The sequence below is a fragment of the Pyrus communis genome, chromosome 10 (assembly GCF_963583255.1).
Source record: "Pyrus communis chromosome 10, drPyrComm1.1, whole genome shotgun sequence".
In the NCBI taxonomy this organism is placed as follows: Eukaryota; Viridiplantae; Streptophyta; class Magnoliopsida; order Rosales; family Rosaceae; genus Pyrus; species Pyrus communis.
Window position 1 is genome coordinate 11,521,896 of NC_084812.1, and position 19,672 is coordinate 11,541,567.

A 19,672-nucleotide genomic window follows, 5' to 3' on the forward strand; every position below is an offset into this window, starting at 1 on the left:
AAAGAACACCAAAAAGCCAATCTTTTTGTGCTCCATTCTTTTTGCGCTCCATTCTTTTTGCTTTGGAGAATAATATATATGGTTGAAAGAATCATCCTATATAGTTGGGGAGGAGTTTCATATATTCAACAAAACTTAGTTTTTGAAGCATAAAAAGTTATGAAACACATTAGTTCCTCCTCATCATTTCTACTAGTTTTGATGATGTTTCTAGTGTTTTCACAGTCCAGTGTTGTTGTTCTAGTTGAATGCAGAGGTCTTCTTGGTTCAGATGGGCGTAGAGGAGCCGACGTTGGACCGACAACGAGACCTTCGTTTTCGAGCTTTGCCGGGAAGATGAGGGACAAGGTTTTCATCGGTTATCAGAAAATGCATACGTTGGCTTCTGGACCTAGCAGAAGGGGCTCTGGCCATTAGATATAGTCATATGACTTGTATAATCTTCCCTTAGATTCATACTTTCAATGTTTTTCATGTTTCCTTCATCTATTTTTGGCTGTGTGGTACATGTTATTCTTATGTATTTCTCAGAGCAACTGTATATAGTTTTGAACTAGATATGCATCAGCCTATGCATATATGATTGTAGCCTAAGCCTATGTATATTTTCCATTGATAGTGTACTTGAAGAGATGAAACACAGTTCTTAGACGCTAACGTAACTCAAGTGACTTCTAACTCAAGTAATTAAGAGCATTTACTGTGCTAGCAAAAGAACGGAAAATCTCACATCTGGAATTTGAAGTTTCTACAGTATGTAATATCTTGGACCTGATATCGACTCCTTTTTTCAGTTAGTTGTGATCACCTATGATCTCTACAAGTCGTTTATGTTTTGAGCCCAATTTGGTCGCATGTACAAAACGTCTTTAACAAATTTTGTTTAAATTTAGACAGAGCCATACCCGATGCATTTGTGTGGAGGTAATGAAGCCCTCTTGGCGCATCTATGAAAATTTGAAGTCTCTGAATCCATGAAACCCCGCTTGCAATTCGGTGTCAAAATTGTTTATTACAGGCTGAAGTTCGGCGAATGATATCTTCAACCCAAGGTTTAGATCAGAGATAGAGGAAACATGCTATGGGAACTCCCTCCACTTGCAGGCTTTGGTGGCCATCCCGAAGTTTCAACAGTCTTTGCCTTGCAAGAATGAACCAACCACAACATCAACATTTGTGTTCTTGCACTCTTTCATACTTGATACGGAAGCTATCCCCTCCATTGTTTCCAAACATTTCCGGTCCATTCAAAAACGTAGTTCTATTTAGACTCTGTCCTAGAGCCTACACCAATTTTGATGAGTTCAGACTCATCCGCCTTCACCTCGAAATCATAGTAGAAAGGAGTTGCATACACTTGATGAAGTTTCCGTTGAATACAAGTTAAATACTACATTACCAGGTTGACCGATAGTGGCACAGAAATGAAGTGGGACAAGGTGTCTTGCATTCCTACTGACATTAAAAGGCAATGAAATGAGTGGCCTGATCATTATAACAAGGTTAACTTATATACCTCACAAACAGCACAGATTTATCTGGCATCCCCAATCTTCAATTGTGTGAATACTTGGTTTAATGCCACGTTCAATTCATCCACTCCGGAAAAGATCATATCATCTCGGTTAACTGTGGAGCTATGCAAAGGAAAACGCTGAACATTTGGCACCACGAATTCTGACGAAGCATTGATCGTGATGTCCTCGTGGGGCTCTCTAGGCTTTGCCGTTTGCTGGAGCTGTAATGCGTACTCCAGGTCCCACATCGCATCACCCGTTGTGGGCCTATCATAAGCATCTTCTTGCAAGAATCGTGCTAACACAACGCGACTCCAGCTCCTCCCACTGGTCATTTGTCATTTCTTTAGGCTTCCCATCTTTTCCCTTCAAAGCTCTAGCCGAGCCTTGTTGAGTCAAGACATCCTTTACTCTCATCTGCCAGAGAGTAAAACTGTTTTTCCCGTTAAACTTCTCAACTGAAAATGACATGTTTGTAGTCATCATGGTGAACGACAAATCTGAACCTTCAATGAACCAAAGCTTCCAACAACGCTCTGATACCAATTGTTGTGCTTTGGCCGGTCAGTGCAAAACCAAATTCAAATTATCTCACCAAACTTCAAATTCACAGTTGAACAGTTTAAAATACAAGAAATAAAGACATCGAGAGAATTACAAGATTTGGCAAAATCCTGCCTACGTTCTCGGAGATATATTGATCTTCACTATGAGAATAACTAGTACAAGATACACTTGAGTTAAATCGACATAACCCAAACCCCAATCCTTTGTACACTCACAGAATTTTCCCAAGAACCTCACCCTACCCCAAGAGTTTCTCACTCTCTATTTTCTATCCTTTGTGTTCTACTCCGGATGCCCACTCAATGCATAACTATTTCCTTTACTTATAGTCATGCACTGACAATTATGCCAACAACCAAGACCAAGAAAATCTTAAGTTCACACGGCAACACCCTTTTCTATACCTAGCCTATAGAGTGTTGGAACTTGTGTTATGTGGGACTCCCAGTCCCACATCGCCCATACACCCTTTCACATAACTCTTTATAAGTGAGTTCACTCACTTGTAGTTTGAATTGAATTGGGCTAAAGCCATGGACCTTGGGCCTTAGAGTTGGAGGGTTTGGGTCTATATATTAAATGTCAAAGATGGGCCTTGGGTTCAGTTTTTGATTTTTTGGAGGGCTCGGATGGACGAAAAACACAAGTTACGTTTTTGATTTTTTGGATTCAGTTTTTTTCGAAAGGATAAAACTGATTGGACAGTTACGTTCAGTTTTTAAATTGATTGAACAGTTGCATTCGGTTTTCTTTTTTAAAAAACTGATAGGTTGGATAAGTTCAAATTATGCCATTATATATATGGCAATAAAAATCAGAAACAAGTATCAATTTTATTCCAGATTCATTCCTCCATATTTTCACTTAGAACCACACAACCGATTCGCCAAGAATCCAAGTTCGAGTGCAAGAACTTGGATTAGATAGTTGTATCCTGCAAGATAGACGTCCATTGAACTGCTGCACTGAAGTAGGGACGAATTTCTGTCTTAGGAGATTGCTTCTGCAAGCCTCTATCATCAGCAACAAGTCAGTGATTTATGATTTTATATATAATCTCATTACATGTTTATGTTTTAATATAGTGTATTTGTCGTTGAGGTTTTATATTTGAAATAAAACTGTGCAAATTGTTATATAATATACACTTGACGTTTGATTGGTTCTAACATAGAGTACAACTTTTCTCCATTTGCCATTTGATGCATAGAAAATAAAACATGCACAATTGCGTGCAAGCAAACACAAAGTCAAGATTTGCTTGCTTCCAACTTTGCTTGTGGCAGTCACCATGTCTTCTCTTGAAACAAGACTTCCATGCCACAAACATTCAGAAAGTTACAATTACAAAATTGTTGCCAACTCATAAGTATATGAGCCAAACACAACACTATTCTTAGTAGTGAAATTGTTCAACAGCATGAATGCAGAATTCAAATATCAGGAGAAGCCGAAACATGATAAAAAGCAGCGGATAGATTACTTAAGGAAGAGGCGAAAGCCAAGAAATGCAGGCGTACAAAATAAGTAGCGTTTTCAGTGATGTCGAGCTCCTAGTAGGATTGCTACCTGAAAATTCTTGCTGTATGGTAAAGATTCGAATCATTCGATAATGTAGCTGGCAACTGGTTGCCGCCATTGACAAAGCTGCTCGCCTTTGAGTACAAGAAATCATCTGCAGTGAACACCTGGTTATTGAGGTTGCATTAGCATTTGACACACTATTGATTAAGTACTTATCCAGGAGCTCATAAGCTCAAGGGAAAAAGTGGAGGAGAAAAATAAGCACAGAAAATAGAGGGATACGGGTTTTACCGGCACGAAGATTTTCCATGAAAATTTGATGGAGTTGCTGAATTTTGCAACCTTTTCGCCTGTGGAGTTCCTATCTGAGTGACCGTGGAAATTATGGAAGTATGAAGACTAAGAACAAAAAAAGTGGTGGTGGACAACATTTCCTACAATATTATGACCCTACCTGAATAAATAATAAATTAGAAGTGAACACAAAAACGAAAACTAAAAACTAAAAATCAAATGATTATCCAACGGGGTTGTGGAAATGCTCATAAATGAAGATATACTAATGTCAAACCAACGTATCACACAACTTAATCCAATTTATAACTTCATTATCTCAAATTAGCACAAAAAGAATTGAATGGGAAAATACTTATCTGAAAAATGGATTTCAATGGCCATCAGCTGTTCTGGGCGCATCATCCTCCTCGAGAGGGAAGCTACTAGAAGAAGAAGAGGCAAATGCTGAAGTTGGGTAATGCCTACTTCATAAGGTGACAAATAAAAGGAGAAAAAAGAACATAGCAGGTATGAAAGCTAAATCTTTACATGGGCTTAGTCACATTGGTTACGGCAAATGTTAATTTACAATCAAATTCAAATCGCCTTCCACACAGTTTAGATTAGTTTTCAACATTGATTACTTTTTTTTAAATACATAAGGTATTTATTTACACTAAGGGGCAAATAGTGAATTAAATTTAACAATTAACAACTCATAATTATTTGGTTTGAATTTTTGTTTGATAATAATCGAACTAGGACATTTAAAAACAATTATCACTTGCTCGTAGTATTAAACTATCTCCAAAGGAGATGTCAAATTTTAAACCTAAAATTTAAATTTGAAGGCTTACGTGGCACTTTGGCATTTTTTAAGCTTTTGATCTTCAACCGATATGTCAAATTTTAAACATAGAATAATAATTTATATGTATTTTTTTTTTCATTAGGAATGAAAAGAAACAAAAGGATAATGGTTTAAACCAATAAAAAACTAATAAAAAGTATTTAATAATTAATTAAAAAAATCTGAAAGTGATGTTAAATTTGACAGCAAAAAGGATAGATGTCAATCCATGTCATATCACATCAGATTTGACCTCTCGATTACAAGATATTAATGTTATTTTTTATTAAAATTTGAAAATTCTGACCTTTTTTTTTGGGATATGCTCTTTAAGCGGCTGTAAACTTACTTTTGAAAGTATTAAAACCAGCAACTTTAGCCGCACAATGATGAATTTTTTAATCTCAGCAAAGCGGTTTCATACTTTCCAGTAATTTGATTAGCCCACGGTTTCACCTTCATCCCTATTTCCTCGTCCCTTGTCATTTTTATGAATTTTTTTAATGTATTCGGAACATAAACTAATACTAGTGGCGCACCTTGAATTATGAAACACAAAAAAATTTATTGTCATTCTCCTTCAATTGCCATATATAAACGCATACAGAGCCCACCCAAAATCGAGACAAAAAGCAAACTACCTGCAACCCGAGTCGTTTAAGAGCGTTTACCTCTGCATCCGATGTCTTCTGTTCGAATCCCCGTTTCTCAATATGGATCCACAGCTAACCCAAACCAAAACGGAAGAAAGATCAAACCTTTGATGGTGGTGGGGCAGATGAAGCCGGTAAAGCCGAGCCGGAGCGACGAGGTGTTGTCACCCGATGAACAGCTCAAGATCGCGGAGCAGGTAAGGGCCCAGTTCGACTCTGCCGCCCCAAAGCGACCCATCAAGCCGAGCCGGAGCGACCCCGATTCAAACCCGGTTCCCTACTTCGTCGTCGACCAACAACCCACCATGCCTGAGCTGGACAAGTTTCGTTCTCTAGAGTCCCAATCCGATGCTGTTATACTCTCAGCGCAGGGAGATCCCACGGTGGAAGATGAGTTTGTGGATACAGAGTACTACAAGGAACTCAATTCCATCGACAAACAGCATCACACGGTAATATCTCTTACTTTTTTGGGAAATTCTGAAATGATTCATTATTTTCAAATCATCTATATCTGATCGGTATATATGTTGTAAATATTGGAATTTAAATTCTGATAATTTTATTCAATTTTTCTCTTACTTTTTGAGTTAATATATCCTTTGGTTTGATGAGTTCATGAATTTAATTTGGTTTGGTTTTGATTTGAATTGGATTAAATTGTTCAGACCGGAACTGGGTTCATAAGAGCGGTGAGAGAAGAGGGCAGTGAAGCTGATGGGCTCCATCTTCATCCACCTGAAAGTCATGCGAGAGTGGGATCGAAGATCAAAAGCAACCCTGCAACAAATGATTGGACTCCCAGGAACGATGACGATGACACATGGATTTAGATCCTTAATTACCTACTTAATTAATTATGCTTTGTTAATGTAATTTTGTAATTAATTAAGGAGAAGATCACTATGTTACATGTAATGGTGATCATGTTCAAGAAGTGGACTGCCGTCCCATGTAATTTTCTCTGCAATGCTCGTAATGGATCCTGTTATTTTTAATTCTAGCACCAATTTTTGGATCTATTTTTCTCTTTTGGCTGAAGGACTTGTGCCTTGTTCTTATCCCTTCCACAGTTAAGTGGATATATTTAAAAATTAAGGCGACAGCGACATGAAACCAAGAAAAAAGAATGGGACAGGAAAACCAACCTAACAAGAAAAAAGAATGGGACAGGAAAACCAACCTAACGAGATTTATTCAATTAAGATTTAAAAAATAGTTTAATAGGGTTATAAATTTGTGAAGTTTGATAATGTTTTGATGGACATTCATACACAAAAAATTCATTAAACATAGGAAACAACAGTACAAAGGGTATTCGAGAACACCTACCCATATAGGAAACAACACAATGGAATCCCGACAAATTTATCAAAATCATTCATTTTTAGTACTACGGTCTAATGATATTTCTCTTTACTTATAAGGGACATGTCTTAGATTTGATTCTCGCCAACGTGAATTTGAACTGATTATTGCTAGCCTATTGTTTACCTCTTAATATAGATAACATCATTTGTTTCAAAAAAAAAAAAAAAAAAATCATCGAATAAGAAGTGAATGTGTTTGGATTACTATAAACTCTTTTAAATTCTGATTGACTATGGTTTTTTTATTTTTTTTAGATTTTATTAACTCTCTTAAAGTTTGATTGAACACACATATTTTTTGTTTCAAAATTTGTTCTCCATATTTTGTTTCAAAATTGTCGTAGGGTGAAGTGGATACAGATAAGGTCATCTCCAACTGAATGAGGGCCAGAGGGTTCCTTTTAGCCCTATAGCCCTCCAAGAAATTAATATTTTAATGAACAGTGTCATGCCATATTTCTTATCATCTCCAACCGAGGACCAAAGAGCTATAGGGCAAACATAGTCCTATGACAAAAAATCATCTCCAACCGAGGGAGCCAAAGGGCCATAGGCCAAACATAATTTATTAATTGAATTAATATGGTTACTAAAATTAAACTACCTTATTAATTTTTCGAGATGGAATCTCAATAATTTTAAGTCTCAGATTTCGAGTGTCACGTGTCGATATATGTCCAATTTTGCAAATTTCTTGTCGATATGGAATCTTAATATCTCTTTCAACTCGATCTCTTTCAATTCAATATCTTTTAATTCAAGTTTGCAATGAATTCCAACATTGGATCCTTTTCGGATTCCAACTGGGGTCGTCATCCAATTCCAAATTGGAAGAAAAATAGGCGCATATGAGATGAGAAGATGAGGAGTCCGATGAAAAAGATGAAGTATGGCACAACACATCGTATATGGCAGCCATGGCTGGGGTCATGGCGTGTGAGCCAAATGAGGAACAACCTCAATAGGGTGGCTCTGTTGCTGGTCGCTCTTACAAACCACGAAACAGATAGATGGTGCATGACAATCTGATGAACAACTACTTTAACCCCAACTCGGTGTATACAGAAGAACATTTCAGACATCGATTCCGGATGAGGCGTAATGTCTTCGAGCGTTTACTTCATGATGTCCAATATGTCAATCCATACTTTCAAGAGAAGCTAGACAAAGCAAGTCGTCCTGGTTTTTCACCGGATGACAAGAAGGCTTTAGCGGAAGATCGACAAAGCCAACTATTATGTTAGAAGCGGTTACCTCGTTTGACACATGAATCTGACATGTTTTCTTTGGAGTCTCAGGATCCCAAAATGACATTACAGTTCTTGGGTGTTAATAGCCTGATGGAGGATAAATCACCTCAACTTGACTACCACATCAACGGTTGTCAGTATAATATGGGGTATTACTTGGCAGATGACATCTATCTAAAGTGGGCAACACTTGTCCAAGCAATTCCAAACCTTGTGGATGACGCTCAAAGGTGGTTTACCTTACACCAAGATGCATACTAGAAAGACGTTGAGAGAGCTTTCAGTATTCTACAAGCACGGTGAAAGAACGTCATAGAACTGGCAAGAGGGTGAAGTCGAGATAAATTGAACTATATCATGATGTCGTGCATCATATTACCTATTAACATGATTGTGGAGGATAAGCGCGATGACTATATTGATAGAGAATCTGATGACGACTAAGATGATCCAAATAAGTAAAGGAGGGCTCGTGCAAAAATATATGAGGGGCCTAATTTGCCTTTCGATCCAAGAAATGATAATATCTCGTAAAACGAGTACATGAGGTGCTATAGGATGATACGTTCGCATGCCACAAACAAGTACCTACAACAGGATCTTGTTGCACATCTTTGGGCCAAAAGAAGCATGGAGTAGACATTTAAGTTTTATGTTATTAAATATTTTTTTAAATGTTGTTTAAGTTTAATGTTATTTAATATTTTTAATATTGTTTAATGACTTAGGTAATTATAGGAAAAAAAAAATTAGATTTTTTTTTAAATTTGTAAACAAAATAAAATAAAATAAAATCCAACGGCTACCTGGCATCATGTTGATGCCAGGTAGCTGCTAAGCTTGAATTGTAGATCGGCCCGGGGCTAGCTGATTGGCTGGTTCGAGCCAGCCGGTTGCCCCGATTATGCTCTGATACCAAATTGTCACATCTCGGCCCGGGCCTGACCACTTCTTGAGCCCGCTCCATCACTGTAGCACGATATTGTCCACTTTGGGCCCTGACCACGCCCTCACGGTTTTGTTTATGGGAACTCACACGAGAGCACTCCCAATGGGTCATGCCTAGCTGTCTGTTGGAGACGGTTTTTGTGTTATTTTAGACTATTTTCAACCCTCTGTTTGACATCCCACATCGCCCAGAGGTTTGATCTTTATATGTCTCATCCCTACCTAGCTCGAGGCCTTTTGGGAGCTCACTGGCTTCGGATTCCGTAGGAACTCCGAAATTAAGCGAGAAGGGGGCTAAAGCAATCCCAAGATGGGTGACCCACTAGGAAGTTCTCGTGTGAGTTCCCAGAAACAAAACTGTGAGGGCGTGGTCGGGGCCCAAAGCGGACAATATCGTGCTACGGTGGTGGAGCGGGCCCGAGAAGTGATCCGCCCCGGGCCGGGATGTGACAATTTGGTATTATAGCTTAACCCTGGCCGTGGTGTGCCGACGAGGACGTCAGGCCCCTAAGGGGGGTGGATTGTGACATCCCACATTGCCCAAGAGTGTGATCCTTATATGTATATTCTCATCCCTACCTAGCTCGAGGCCTTTTGGGAGCTCACTGGCTTCGGGTTCCGTAGGAACTCCGAAGTTAAGCGAGAAGGGGGCTAGAGCAATCCCATGATAGATGACCCATTGGGAAGTTCTTGTGTGAGTTCCCAGAAACAAAACCGTGAGGGTGTGATCGGGGCCCAAAACGGACAACATCGTGCTACGGTGGTGGAGCGGGCCCGAGAAGTGATCCGCCTAAGGCCGGGATGTGACACTTTGGTTGGATCGGTTGGAGATGGCCTAAGCTTGCTAAGGGCAACTCGGGTCATGCAGTAGAGTTAGCCCACGCTCGGGGTTGGCGATATATGTGCATCGAAAGTGACTCTTCAGTATGATCTCCAGCTTTTCTTCTGGCTCTTTTTCTCCTCCTTGGCAACTTCGGATTAGTTGAAAAAAAATTATATTTTCCTTTTACAGCACATGGTTTTTCATTATTCTCATGTTTCTAATGAAGGGAATGCGGTATAAATTAGTAAATTTAGTGTTACTTTCGTCTTCCCTTGTATAGCATGCGGTTCCACCCTTCAAGACTCTCTTTTCTGCACACAAATTTTTAGGCATCCAAGCCTACAAGTTTTTCTCTCCTCAATGATTTTTGTTTTTTTGTTTGTTTTTAATTTCACACGAATACAACCTTCTTGTATCATTCTTGTCCATTTGCACCGTTTTGATTTTATTATATGTAAGTTGTTAAATTTAACAAGTTAGAATACAACCCTTATTGTGTTGCTCTTATCCATTTCCACCAATTTCATTGTCAAAGTTAAACGCTTAAGGTGAAGGTCACATCAAACGAAGGAAATAAAAAATGCTGAAGACGACAGGAGAAAGAACCTAACATTGAATTAGGCCAGCTAACCCTGTAAACCTACTCCTAACCAAGTATTAACCCAAAACGAAAACCCTACAAATTAGTTTCGTACTAAAGGCTGTTAGATGATTATTTCGCTATTAGTGTGTTTTTTTTTTTTTTTTTTTTTTTTTTTTTTAACATTGAAATTGAAAAACAAAACCTAAAAATTGAAAGTTACTTTTGTGAGTTTTCAAAATTTAGCTTTCCATTTTTAATTTAGGATTTTTTTTATTTTATTTTTATTTTTATTTTTTCATTTTTTATGACTAAAAGTAGTTACCTAAAGCGTTATCATGCTTCAAAAAATTGAAAACCCAAAAACTTAAATAGTATCAAACAAGCTTTAAAGAGAAAAGTTGGTTTAGGATTTAGCTATTTAAATGTATTGTGAAGACCTGCATTTTTGTAAGTACCAATACAATATTTGTGTGAAATGTTGTGATCACTTGTATATCCAATATATATACGGTTAGGATCCGGGGTGACAGGTTTTTGAGACACATTTTGTGGGATCCATTATGTAATGTATAGAATGATCCACCTGTTTATTTTTTATATCTTAACTCAAATATCATGTCTGTAAAAAATCACCCAAATACAAACCGTATGATTGTTGAATTAAACGTAATTTTTCTTTGAGAATCGCATTCGTTCATTTTTTTCACTATAAATGAATGTCTTAATGATTTTAGATTGTCTAATTTTTTTTTGCAAGGATACTAAAATATAGATGATTCAGATTGTTAAAACACATTACGAAGTGAACCCTATTTGTCAAAATGTACACAAACGTGCGACCCTGATCCTACCTCATATATATATATATATATATATATATATTTCCTAAATCATATGTTTACAGTATTTATTATATATTTAGCATGAAGGGATCATATCTAAATAATTTATATATTATAACCCCTAATATTCTTGGCATTATATGATTTAAGTCTATTTTGGTAAACCTTTATTATGATTAGTCCAATTTTGTATTCCTGCTTAAATAGGTCCAATGATTAAGACTCTACATCTCAAATTTATTCCTTAAATAATTACTTGGGTAATTAATACTATCTCTTAATTTGAGGATTATCTTTCATTAATGATAAATTAATTATCAGAATTAACAATCATTCCCTACAATTTTCTCTGAAGAATCGTACTCTCCTCCCTACTATTTTTCAGTTTTCTATTTGTTTTCCATTTTATTCTTCAATGTCTTCCATTAGCATTTTTTTTAAACAAACGATATTATCTACGGGAATGAGTGGGCTTAGTCTCATAATAGGGTAGCAATAATGTAGTTCAAATTCACCTATATAATGTAGTATAGAGGAATACCACTATAATGTAGTATTAAGTGGCAACTTCCATTAGCATTTTTAATGGAAGGATTATATACAACTTCCTCATGTTTTTGGTTTTTTACCTAACTCATCAAAATTTTAATGTGTTTTCTTCAATTTTATTCCTCATCGATCATCTACATGTAATGTAGGTCTCCTAATTTTTTTTCTTTTAATGAAGGCTTCTCCTCATTACTCATGTTATTTATCTACCTATAGCACATGATTTTAGTTTATCTCAACCATATCTTTGAGGTTTTTTTTTTTTGGGTTTCAACTTCTGTAGTAGTTTAAATGTATTTATCTACCTGTATTACATGGGTCCCACAAAGGCCAGATAATTCTTGTCTGAGCTTCATCTGCACTCTTGACCCCGCTCAGGACGCACCCAAGGCCCCTCATGATAATTGCTTGGTAGTTTGGACCACTTACGTCTTGCTTGAGAGATTCTCTCATGTAACAAAATTTTAAGCTCAATAATGTCATCGTTCAATAAATATTTGTTTAAAAAGTATATTATTTATCTAATAAACGATTGACATGAGTTAATGATATGCGAGAATCTAGTGGATCGAAAAACAAAAAAATGGAAGTAGCAAGGTTTGTAGGATGGACCATGAATCGATTAGAAGCAAAGCAATTAGACCCGACTGAGGCCTAGTCAATTTTACCCAATGGACTGCGAATGGACCGGGCTCATGCCCAGTGAACTTGCGCACAAGCCGATCCAATAAGCCACGTGGCATAATCTCGGTGACTAATTGTGGGACCCAAGAATACAAGTAACATGTTAAAAGGTTTTACATTATCCAAAGCATTAAAAATAAAAACAAAAATAAATAAATACAAACAAAGAGAAAATCTCAATAATAATAAAAAAAAAAACTAATAAAAAGAATTTAAAAATTTGAGTTCTAATAAAAAAATAAAAAAACGTTGTAAGTAAATAGTATATGAATAATATTTTAGATTAAATATTATTTTCGTTGAAATTGATATACAGAAATGTTTAATTAAAACTTCCGTGCAGAAAAGGAAAATGGAGGGTCCTTGCTTCCCTGCCCTTCCTTCTTCTCCCTGGCTCGGGTTTCCAAAGTCCCTCCAAACTCTGCAAAACCGATAAATAACTCCCGCCTGTTTGCCATTGCAATCTCTCTCTCTCTCTCATTGAAACTGGGCCGCACGATTTGCGGGTCTCTCATCACAGCCATTGGAGCCGGCAACTTCCGCGACGATGACCTCTATCACCTCCGTTGAGTTGAATTTCCTCGTCTTCCGTTACCTTCAGGAATCAGGTATTCTACACTTCGCAACCCCCCAATCTTATCGATTCTTCGGATTTTTTTTGCCCTATATTTCCCCTTTTGAATTGCATTGACATTCTAGGGTTTCTGGGAATTTGAGTGTGCTGTACAAATTATAAGGTTGTATATATCAATTTGTGTTGCATGGTTACTAGTATAACTTAATTAGGGTTCAGAACTATAATTTTTGGGAATAATTTTTCAATTGGCTTCCTGTTTATTGGACGTCGAGGGGGCATGAGATTATAGATCTTAAAACAGTAGTGGGTATAATTTTGTTGTGTTATCTTCTGGAATGCTCGAAAGTTCAGTACTTTCCGTTTTCTCTTTATTTTGGATGGTGCTATCCACACCCTTTTATACCTCCTAGACACCCTTGTTAAATTATGTCATTTGATCTTTTTCAATTCATTCTTTCCCACTGCCGGAAATTGAGAGGAGTGTGTGAAGGTAAAAAGAGGTGTGTGGATAGCATCGCCCTTTATTTTTCCTAATCAATTTTTTTTTAAGTTTGGTTTGCCGTAACCTGAATAAAAATTTATGTTTAACTGAATGTTATTTATATACCTACTTATTATGATATTATAAGATTTGAATCTGACTAGGATTTGATGCGCAATCAATATGCGAAGCTATTGGATGTTTTTTTTTTTCAAGTAGTAGATTATTTAACATCATATAAAAGCAGTAGAATCCGAGTTGTGGAGTGATCTTATGGGTTTTTGTACACAAGCCAATTGCATGTTTGCACACTCTAGATTTGTTATCAAAGTAAACGTGAAGCAGCTTCCGAATCAATCAAAGATTGTATCGATGAACCCAATTCTTTTTCTCTACGTTTCTTGTTTTGTTACTTCTGCAGGTTTCACGCACTCAGCTTTTGCTTTAGGATATGAGGCCGGTATTAACAAAGGCACTATAGATGGAAATTTGGTTCCACCTGGTGCACTCATTCTATTTATACAAAAAGGACTTCAGTACTTGGAGATGGAAGCTAACTTGAGTAATGTTAGTCTTCTTGTTCTTTTTATGGATTATTGAATAGCTAGTAATTTTTGTTCAAGAACTTTACGCGCAATGAACATCTTAGAATATATGTTAACCAGCTTTTGTTTTAAGCTTGCCAGAGTGATGCAGATTTGGATGAAGATTTCTCATTTTTACAACCTTTAGATCTTATTACAAAGGATGTAAATCAATTGAGGCAAATGATTAAAGAGAAAAGGAAGAATGCACAGAAGGACAAAGACAAAGATAAAGAGCATGAGTCTTATGAGAAGAAAGATAAAGACAAGGAGCATGAAAATGAACATGAAGGAGAACGTGCACAAGTAAGAGAGAAAGAAAGAAAAGAAAGGGAGAAGGATTTTGAAAAGGATAGAGAGAGGATAGAAAAGAACAAGGAGCGAGAAAAGCAGCCGGAGGACCACAATGACAAAGATGTGGTTAGAGATCAGGAAGATAAAGTTAATGTGAAACATGAAGAAAATGGAGCTTCTAGAGGTAGATTCAAGTTTTACTGCGAATGATTTTCTCTTTTGTGGTCTTTATTCTTTTATTAGCCCGAGGGCTGGTTTGGTATTGCTGTAAAAAAAACTGCTTCTGCTATACTGTGAGAATAAGCTCATTTTTGCTGCTTCACGTTTTCAGCTTTTTTTCACCCAAAATTGTGAAAATATGCTGTTTTTAAGTGTTTACCACACACTTTTTTGAGCTCAGCTTTTTTTGATACCTGCTTTTTATAAAAGCACCTCAGTACCAAACGAGTACTGAATACAATTACTAAGGCCACAAAATGGCCACAGTTTTTTAGCAACCACAAATCCATTCAATGATTATGTTCTTTTATTTTGTGATTGATGAGAAATGAGAACTAAGATGTAGACACTTGATTTTTTGGAGCTTACCAGGGTGCAGGAAAAGTTTTATTTATGTACAAACATCCACTTAGCCGGTGACCTACTCTTATATAATTTTTTTCTAATTTTTAATGAACTGAAAGTAATAAAGGAAGAATGCTTTAACTTCTTGTTTTCTCTTGTAATGATATCATGATCTGCCAAGGTGAGAATTGGTTTTGGAATGTGGTGCCTTGCGCATTTCTTGGCATTTGAGAATCTGTGCAAGGAAGTTTAACTAGCTTCATTTCATAGTCATTTAGGTATGATGAGTTAGAGTTTTTGGCATATGTGTAAAAAGGCAAAGCATGCTATGTAAAACTCACCTTTAATACAGTTGAAAAATTCCAGTTCTATCCAAAATAATCTTTCTCCTGTCAATTTCTTAACTGTACAAGTAATCATTATTTTCTTTTGTTGGAGCAGAACCAATGGATATTCCTCTTACAGATGTTGAAATCCCTAGTTCTGATGTGACAATTTTGGAGGGGCATACTAATGAGGTTTGTGCATGCTCCTATTTTCCTGCATTACCCACCTTACACTTGGCTTTTCCCCCCTTTCTATGCCGTATGTTTCTTCATATCTTTGTGTGTGACATTGGATCTCATTTCCTTTCTTCATTAGGTATGTGCTTGTGCATGGAGTCCAGCAGGTTCTCTTCTTGCATCGGGGTGTGTATTTGTTATTGTTCATATGTAGTGGATGTTTCTATTATCTATTTTCTTCTTTAGAGAATAATGAACCATGGAAAAATGTTGTTAATTTATTCTCTCTTTACTAATTCTTTCACATGTTTTGCTAGTTAATTGAATACTGATGTTGGACGAGACATGTTTTTGCCTTTATCTGCTCTTCACCATTTGATTTGATACTATCTTTTGTTGTTATTTTCTCTCTTAGCATTAAATTTCAGTAAAATCAACATCCCTTAAGACTAGCTGGAAACTGGTGATATTAATTTATCATATATCATGTTAATTGTGGGCCTTAATGTTGACCAGAATATGGGCTGTTTCCAAATCCATGGTGTTACCACACTTTGTTAGGATTACTATACCAGTGGCAAATTTTGAAAGATCTCTTCTTTCCACATTATTTTTTCAATCCCTTACTCTTGTCACTTTTAATTAATCACTTTCCAGGTCTGGAGATTCAACTGCTCGTATTTGGACCATTGCTGATGGAAGCTCCAGATTTAGTTCACAAAATGGCTCCTCAAATGTGTTGGTGCTGAAGCATGTTAAGGGTAGAACAAATGAAAAGAGCAAAGATGTGACGACACTTGATTGGAATGTGAGCTCTGTTATTGTGGATTTATTTTGTGATAATTGGCCTATCAAATTTTCTTGTAATTGATTACATGCAATGCGGATGCTCTTTGTTACGTGCTCTTGCGAGTTTCACTCATCAAGAAGAAAACTTGTTCTCTTTATTTCAAAAGCATCTAAAACTGCAAGAGCCTCTTGTATTTTCTTTTTCTTTTCTTCTAGAATTTTTTCTTTTTCTTTTGTGTATATGCAAACAAACCTTTCACTTATTCAGGGAGAGGGAACAATGCTTGCAACCGGATCGTATGATGGGCAAGCAAGAATTTGGGGTACAAATGGTAAGCAGATGATTGTTTTTCTGGTTTTTCTGTTCCATTTGATTTATGATTCTTGTTTACTTTTCTGCATCATTTTGGAAGTTTTTAGAACATATATTCTGTGTGGTATCTTTGCCCAGGTGAATTAATTAGTACTTTGAGCAAACATAAAGGGCCTATATTCTCACTAAAGTGGAACAAAAAGGGAGATTATCTTCTTACAGGAAGCTGTGATAAAACTGCAATTGTGTGGGATGTAAAGGCAGAGCAATCAAAACAGCAGTTCGAATTTCATTCTGGTGTGTGTTATTTTCACAGAACAGACAGTGTAAAAGTGGTTGTGTCAGGATTTTGACGATTATTTTCTGTCATTTAGGTCCAACACTCGATGTTGATTGGCGCAACAATGTATCCTTTGCAATGAGCTCAACAGACAATATGATATATGTCTGCAAGATTGGGGAAAACCACCCTATTAAAACTTTTGCAGGACATCAGGTATTCTCAAGCATTTAGTTGCTCTAGATTAAACCCGAGGTTAATTATGTTTTTAGCATTTTTTTTCTTATTATCGTTGTTTATGTATACTCTACTCTTTTCCTGTAGAGGCTGCAGATAGTTTTGTGTTGTTTAGATTGTTGAAGATCTAGGTTCACCCAATTCTAGTCGGAGATATATTGTCTTGATGCTGATCATGTTAATGTTCAATTTCATTTGAGAAAATCTCGGTTAACTGGTCCTCGTCTGGTTGAATATGGATTTGAGAGGGTCTTGGTAATCCAGCCTTCCATTCTAGAATGTTGCTGTTTTATTTCCCTAAAGCTTACACACCTGCATTTGATTTTGTCAACTGGAAAACCCTGAGCTTACCAGTTTATTTGAACATGTCTGGTTGTAGTTACTGGAATTTTCTCAGGTAGCAAAAATGGTTTCACTTGTTTTGAACATCTGCAAAAATTTGCATGTTTGCGAACGATAAACTTTATAATTTACAATTGTACTTGATAGTATCAGTTTTTGTGGCTAATCAATGGATTTTCGCTGTTCAGGGAGAAGTTAATTGTGTTAAATGGGATCCAACAGGTTCATTGTTGGCTTCATGTTCTGACGATATCAGTGCAAAGGTTATCTGTGCTACCTGCTCAATTTGTAGTCAAGTAGTTCCATTTTTTGTCCAGTAAGATACTTGTTTGCATTAATATTTTTAGTCTATACTTGTATATAATCAAAGATAGGTACTGAAGTTGAACACAGACCTGGTATGGGGTTGGCGTCATAGGTATACTCCGGAACATGGGAACAATAGGATTGATTAAACCAATCTCGTTTACTGCTAGATTAGAAGTTTGAGTCCAATAATTCATATATATATATATCATTCTTCTTTTGTACATCTTATCCCTATTCAGTATAATATAGCCATTTTCAATTAATTGGATCAGTTTCAGTTGGTTCATTATTTTCCATTCAATTAATTGGATCAGTTTCAGCTGGTTCGTTGTTTTCCATTGATAAGACTATTGAATTTGCAACTCATGTGAAATTATGGTGTAGATATGGAGCATGAAGCAGGAAAAGTATGTTCATGATTTGAGAGAGCATTCTAAGGTATTCCTCAGATTGTCATTCAAGTTTAATTTTCCTATCATGTCTGTTAGAATTTACTATTGCAGAATCTTAGAAGCGTTGAAAATTTGGATTGCAGGAGATATACACTATCAGGTGGAGTCCGACTGGGCCAGGAACAAACAACCCTAACCAACAGTTAGTTCTGGCAAGGTATAGTGCTTCTTAGATGAAGTGAGATACTGTATTGTGTGCATTGCGGTTACCATGTCTTTTATTATTTCAGTTAAGTTGCAAATTGTTTCAATAAATAGCTTTTACATGGTTTTCATATTTTTCAAGAAAAGCTTAAATGTTGGCAGTTGAAATTTTGTACAAAGACAGAAAATGATTTATTACCTGTGTAAAACCTGGTTGGATGGTAATTCTCCTGATTCATTCTGTGCTAACAAGTTATTGTCAAACTTCTTATTGCTGTTAACCCTGTGGTGCAGCGAGAACTGTATTTTAAGCCACTGCTCTTTTGTATTCATGTTGTTGCATTTGTGGGTTTCTGTTTCACGCCTAAGCGCAGTTGTCTTTATGCAGAAATATTATTTCTTGATAGGATTCAAACCTGCACTTCATTCTGCATGTATACGCTGCTGAGAAAGTACACTCAATACTTTCGGCGGAGAAAATACACTGAATCTTTTTGTTATGGTTACAAGTTGTATGTGATTGTGCTTCTTGTGCAGTGCTTCATTCGACTCCACTGTGAAGCTATGGGATGTGGAACAAGGAAAACTTATGTGCAGCTTGGATGGACACAGGTACTGGATTTAAACAAACCGTATGGTGTTCGAAGCTTAATAAAATTTCTGTACTTCATTCTGTATTGATACATTCAAATTGAATCAACAGGGAACCTGTTTATTCTGTTGCTTTTAGCCCAAACGGTGAGTATTTGGCCAGTGGATCTCTTGATAAATCGATGCATATATGGTCACTGAAGGAAGGCAAGATTGTGAAAACGTACACTGGAAGTGGCGGTATATTTGAAGTCTGCTGGAACAAGGAAGGCGACAAACTTGCTGCATGTTTTGCCAACAACACAGTCTGCGTTTTGGATTTTAGAATCTAGAACTGGAAATACCAAAATTGTCTTGTATCGGAAGTTAGTTGGTCGTCAAATCCAAGTCGTAGATTAGTTCTTTGCATTTGATTAGGTTGGGTGGCTGAGTGTATTTTAGGTGGGTAAGCATTGCATTTTAACCGTAGATCAAGGCTAAACTCACTAATGTTCATTTTGTTTGTGAGCCCGTTTCTTGATTCGATTGTTGATTGAGCTGCTTTTCTAGGAGAGATGTACAGGATTGCTTTCAACTTTTTTAGTTAGCCTTGTTGATGTAGTTTGCTTCTCTCTAGATGTATGTCATGCTACTGAACATTCTCAAGAAAGCTGTTACTCCAACTATTTTTCTGGTTTTGATTTGTGTTGACTACTTTGAAAGCAAAAGTATACGTTCAATTTGACTAACGCACGTACAGTTTTCGGATACGGAAGATCTAGAACCAGTTGGAAATG

The 19,672-nt window shown here is 36.6% G+C and overlaps 2 protein-coding genes across 3 annotated transcripts; both read left to right on the top strand.

The window, feature by feature from the left end:
* The first annotated feature begins 5,284 nt into the window (after positions 1–5,284).
* On the top strand, positions 5,285–6,390 carry LOC137747439 (uncharacterized). Its single transcript, XM_068487546.1, has 2 exons — positions 5,285–5,839; positions 6,056–6,390. Exons 1-2 carry the CDS (start codon positions 5,417–5,419, stop codon positions 6,218–6,220), a joined length of 588 nt encoding a protein of 195 aa, XP_068343647.1. The 5' UTR covers positions 5,285–5,416; the 3' UTR covers positions 6,221–6,390.
* A 6,364-nt stretch (positions 6,391–12,754) lies between these two features.
* On the top strand, positions 12,755–19,567 carry LOC137748382 (WD40 repeat-containing protein HOS15-like). Of its 2 annotated transcripts, XM_068488529.1 has the most exons (14): positions 12,755–13,044; positions 13,916–14,061; positions 14,181–14,556; positions 15,378–15,454; positions 15,579–15,625; positions 16,097–16,247; positions 16,497–16,560; positions 16,680–16,838; positions 16,916–17,037; positions 17,589–17,663; positions 18,094–18,147; positions 18,245–18,318; positions 18,843–18,917; positions 19,009–19,567. In XM_068488529.1, exons 1-14 carry the CDS (start codon positions 12,984–12,986, stop codon positions 19,226–19,228), a joined length of 1,701 nt encoding a protein of 566 aa, XP_068344630.1. In that variant the 5' UTR covers positions 12,755–12,983; the 3' UTR covers positions 19,229–19,567. The 2 variants fall into 2 exon arrangements, with proteins under 2 accessions (XP_068344630.1, XP_068344631.1); XM_068488530.1 differs by lacking the exon at positions 12,755–13,044 and having other exon boundaries at positions 13,921–14,061; positions 14,173–14,556.
* Positions 19,568–19,672: the final 105 nt, after the last annotated feature.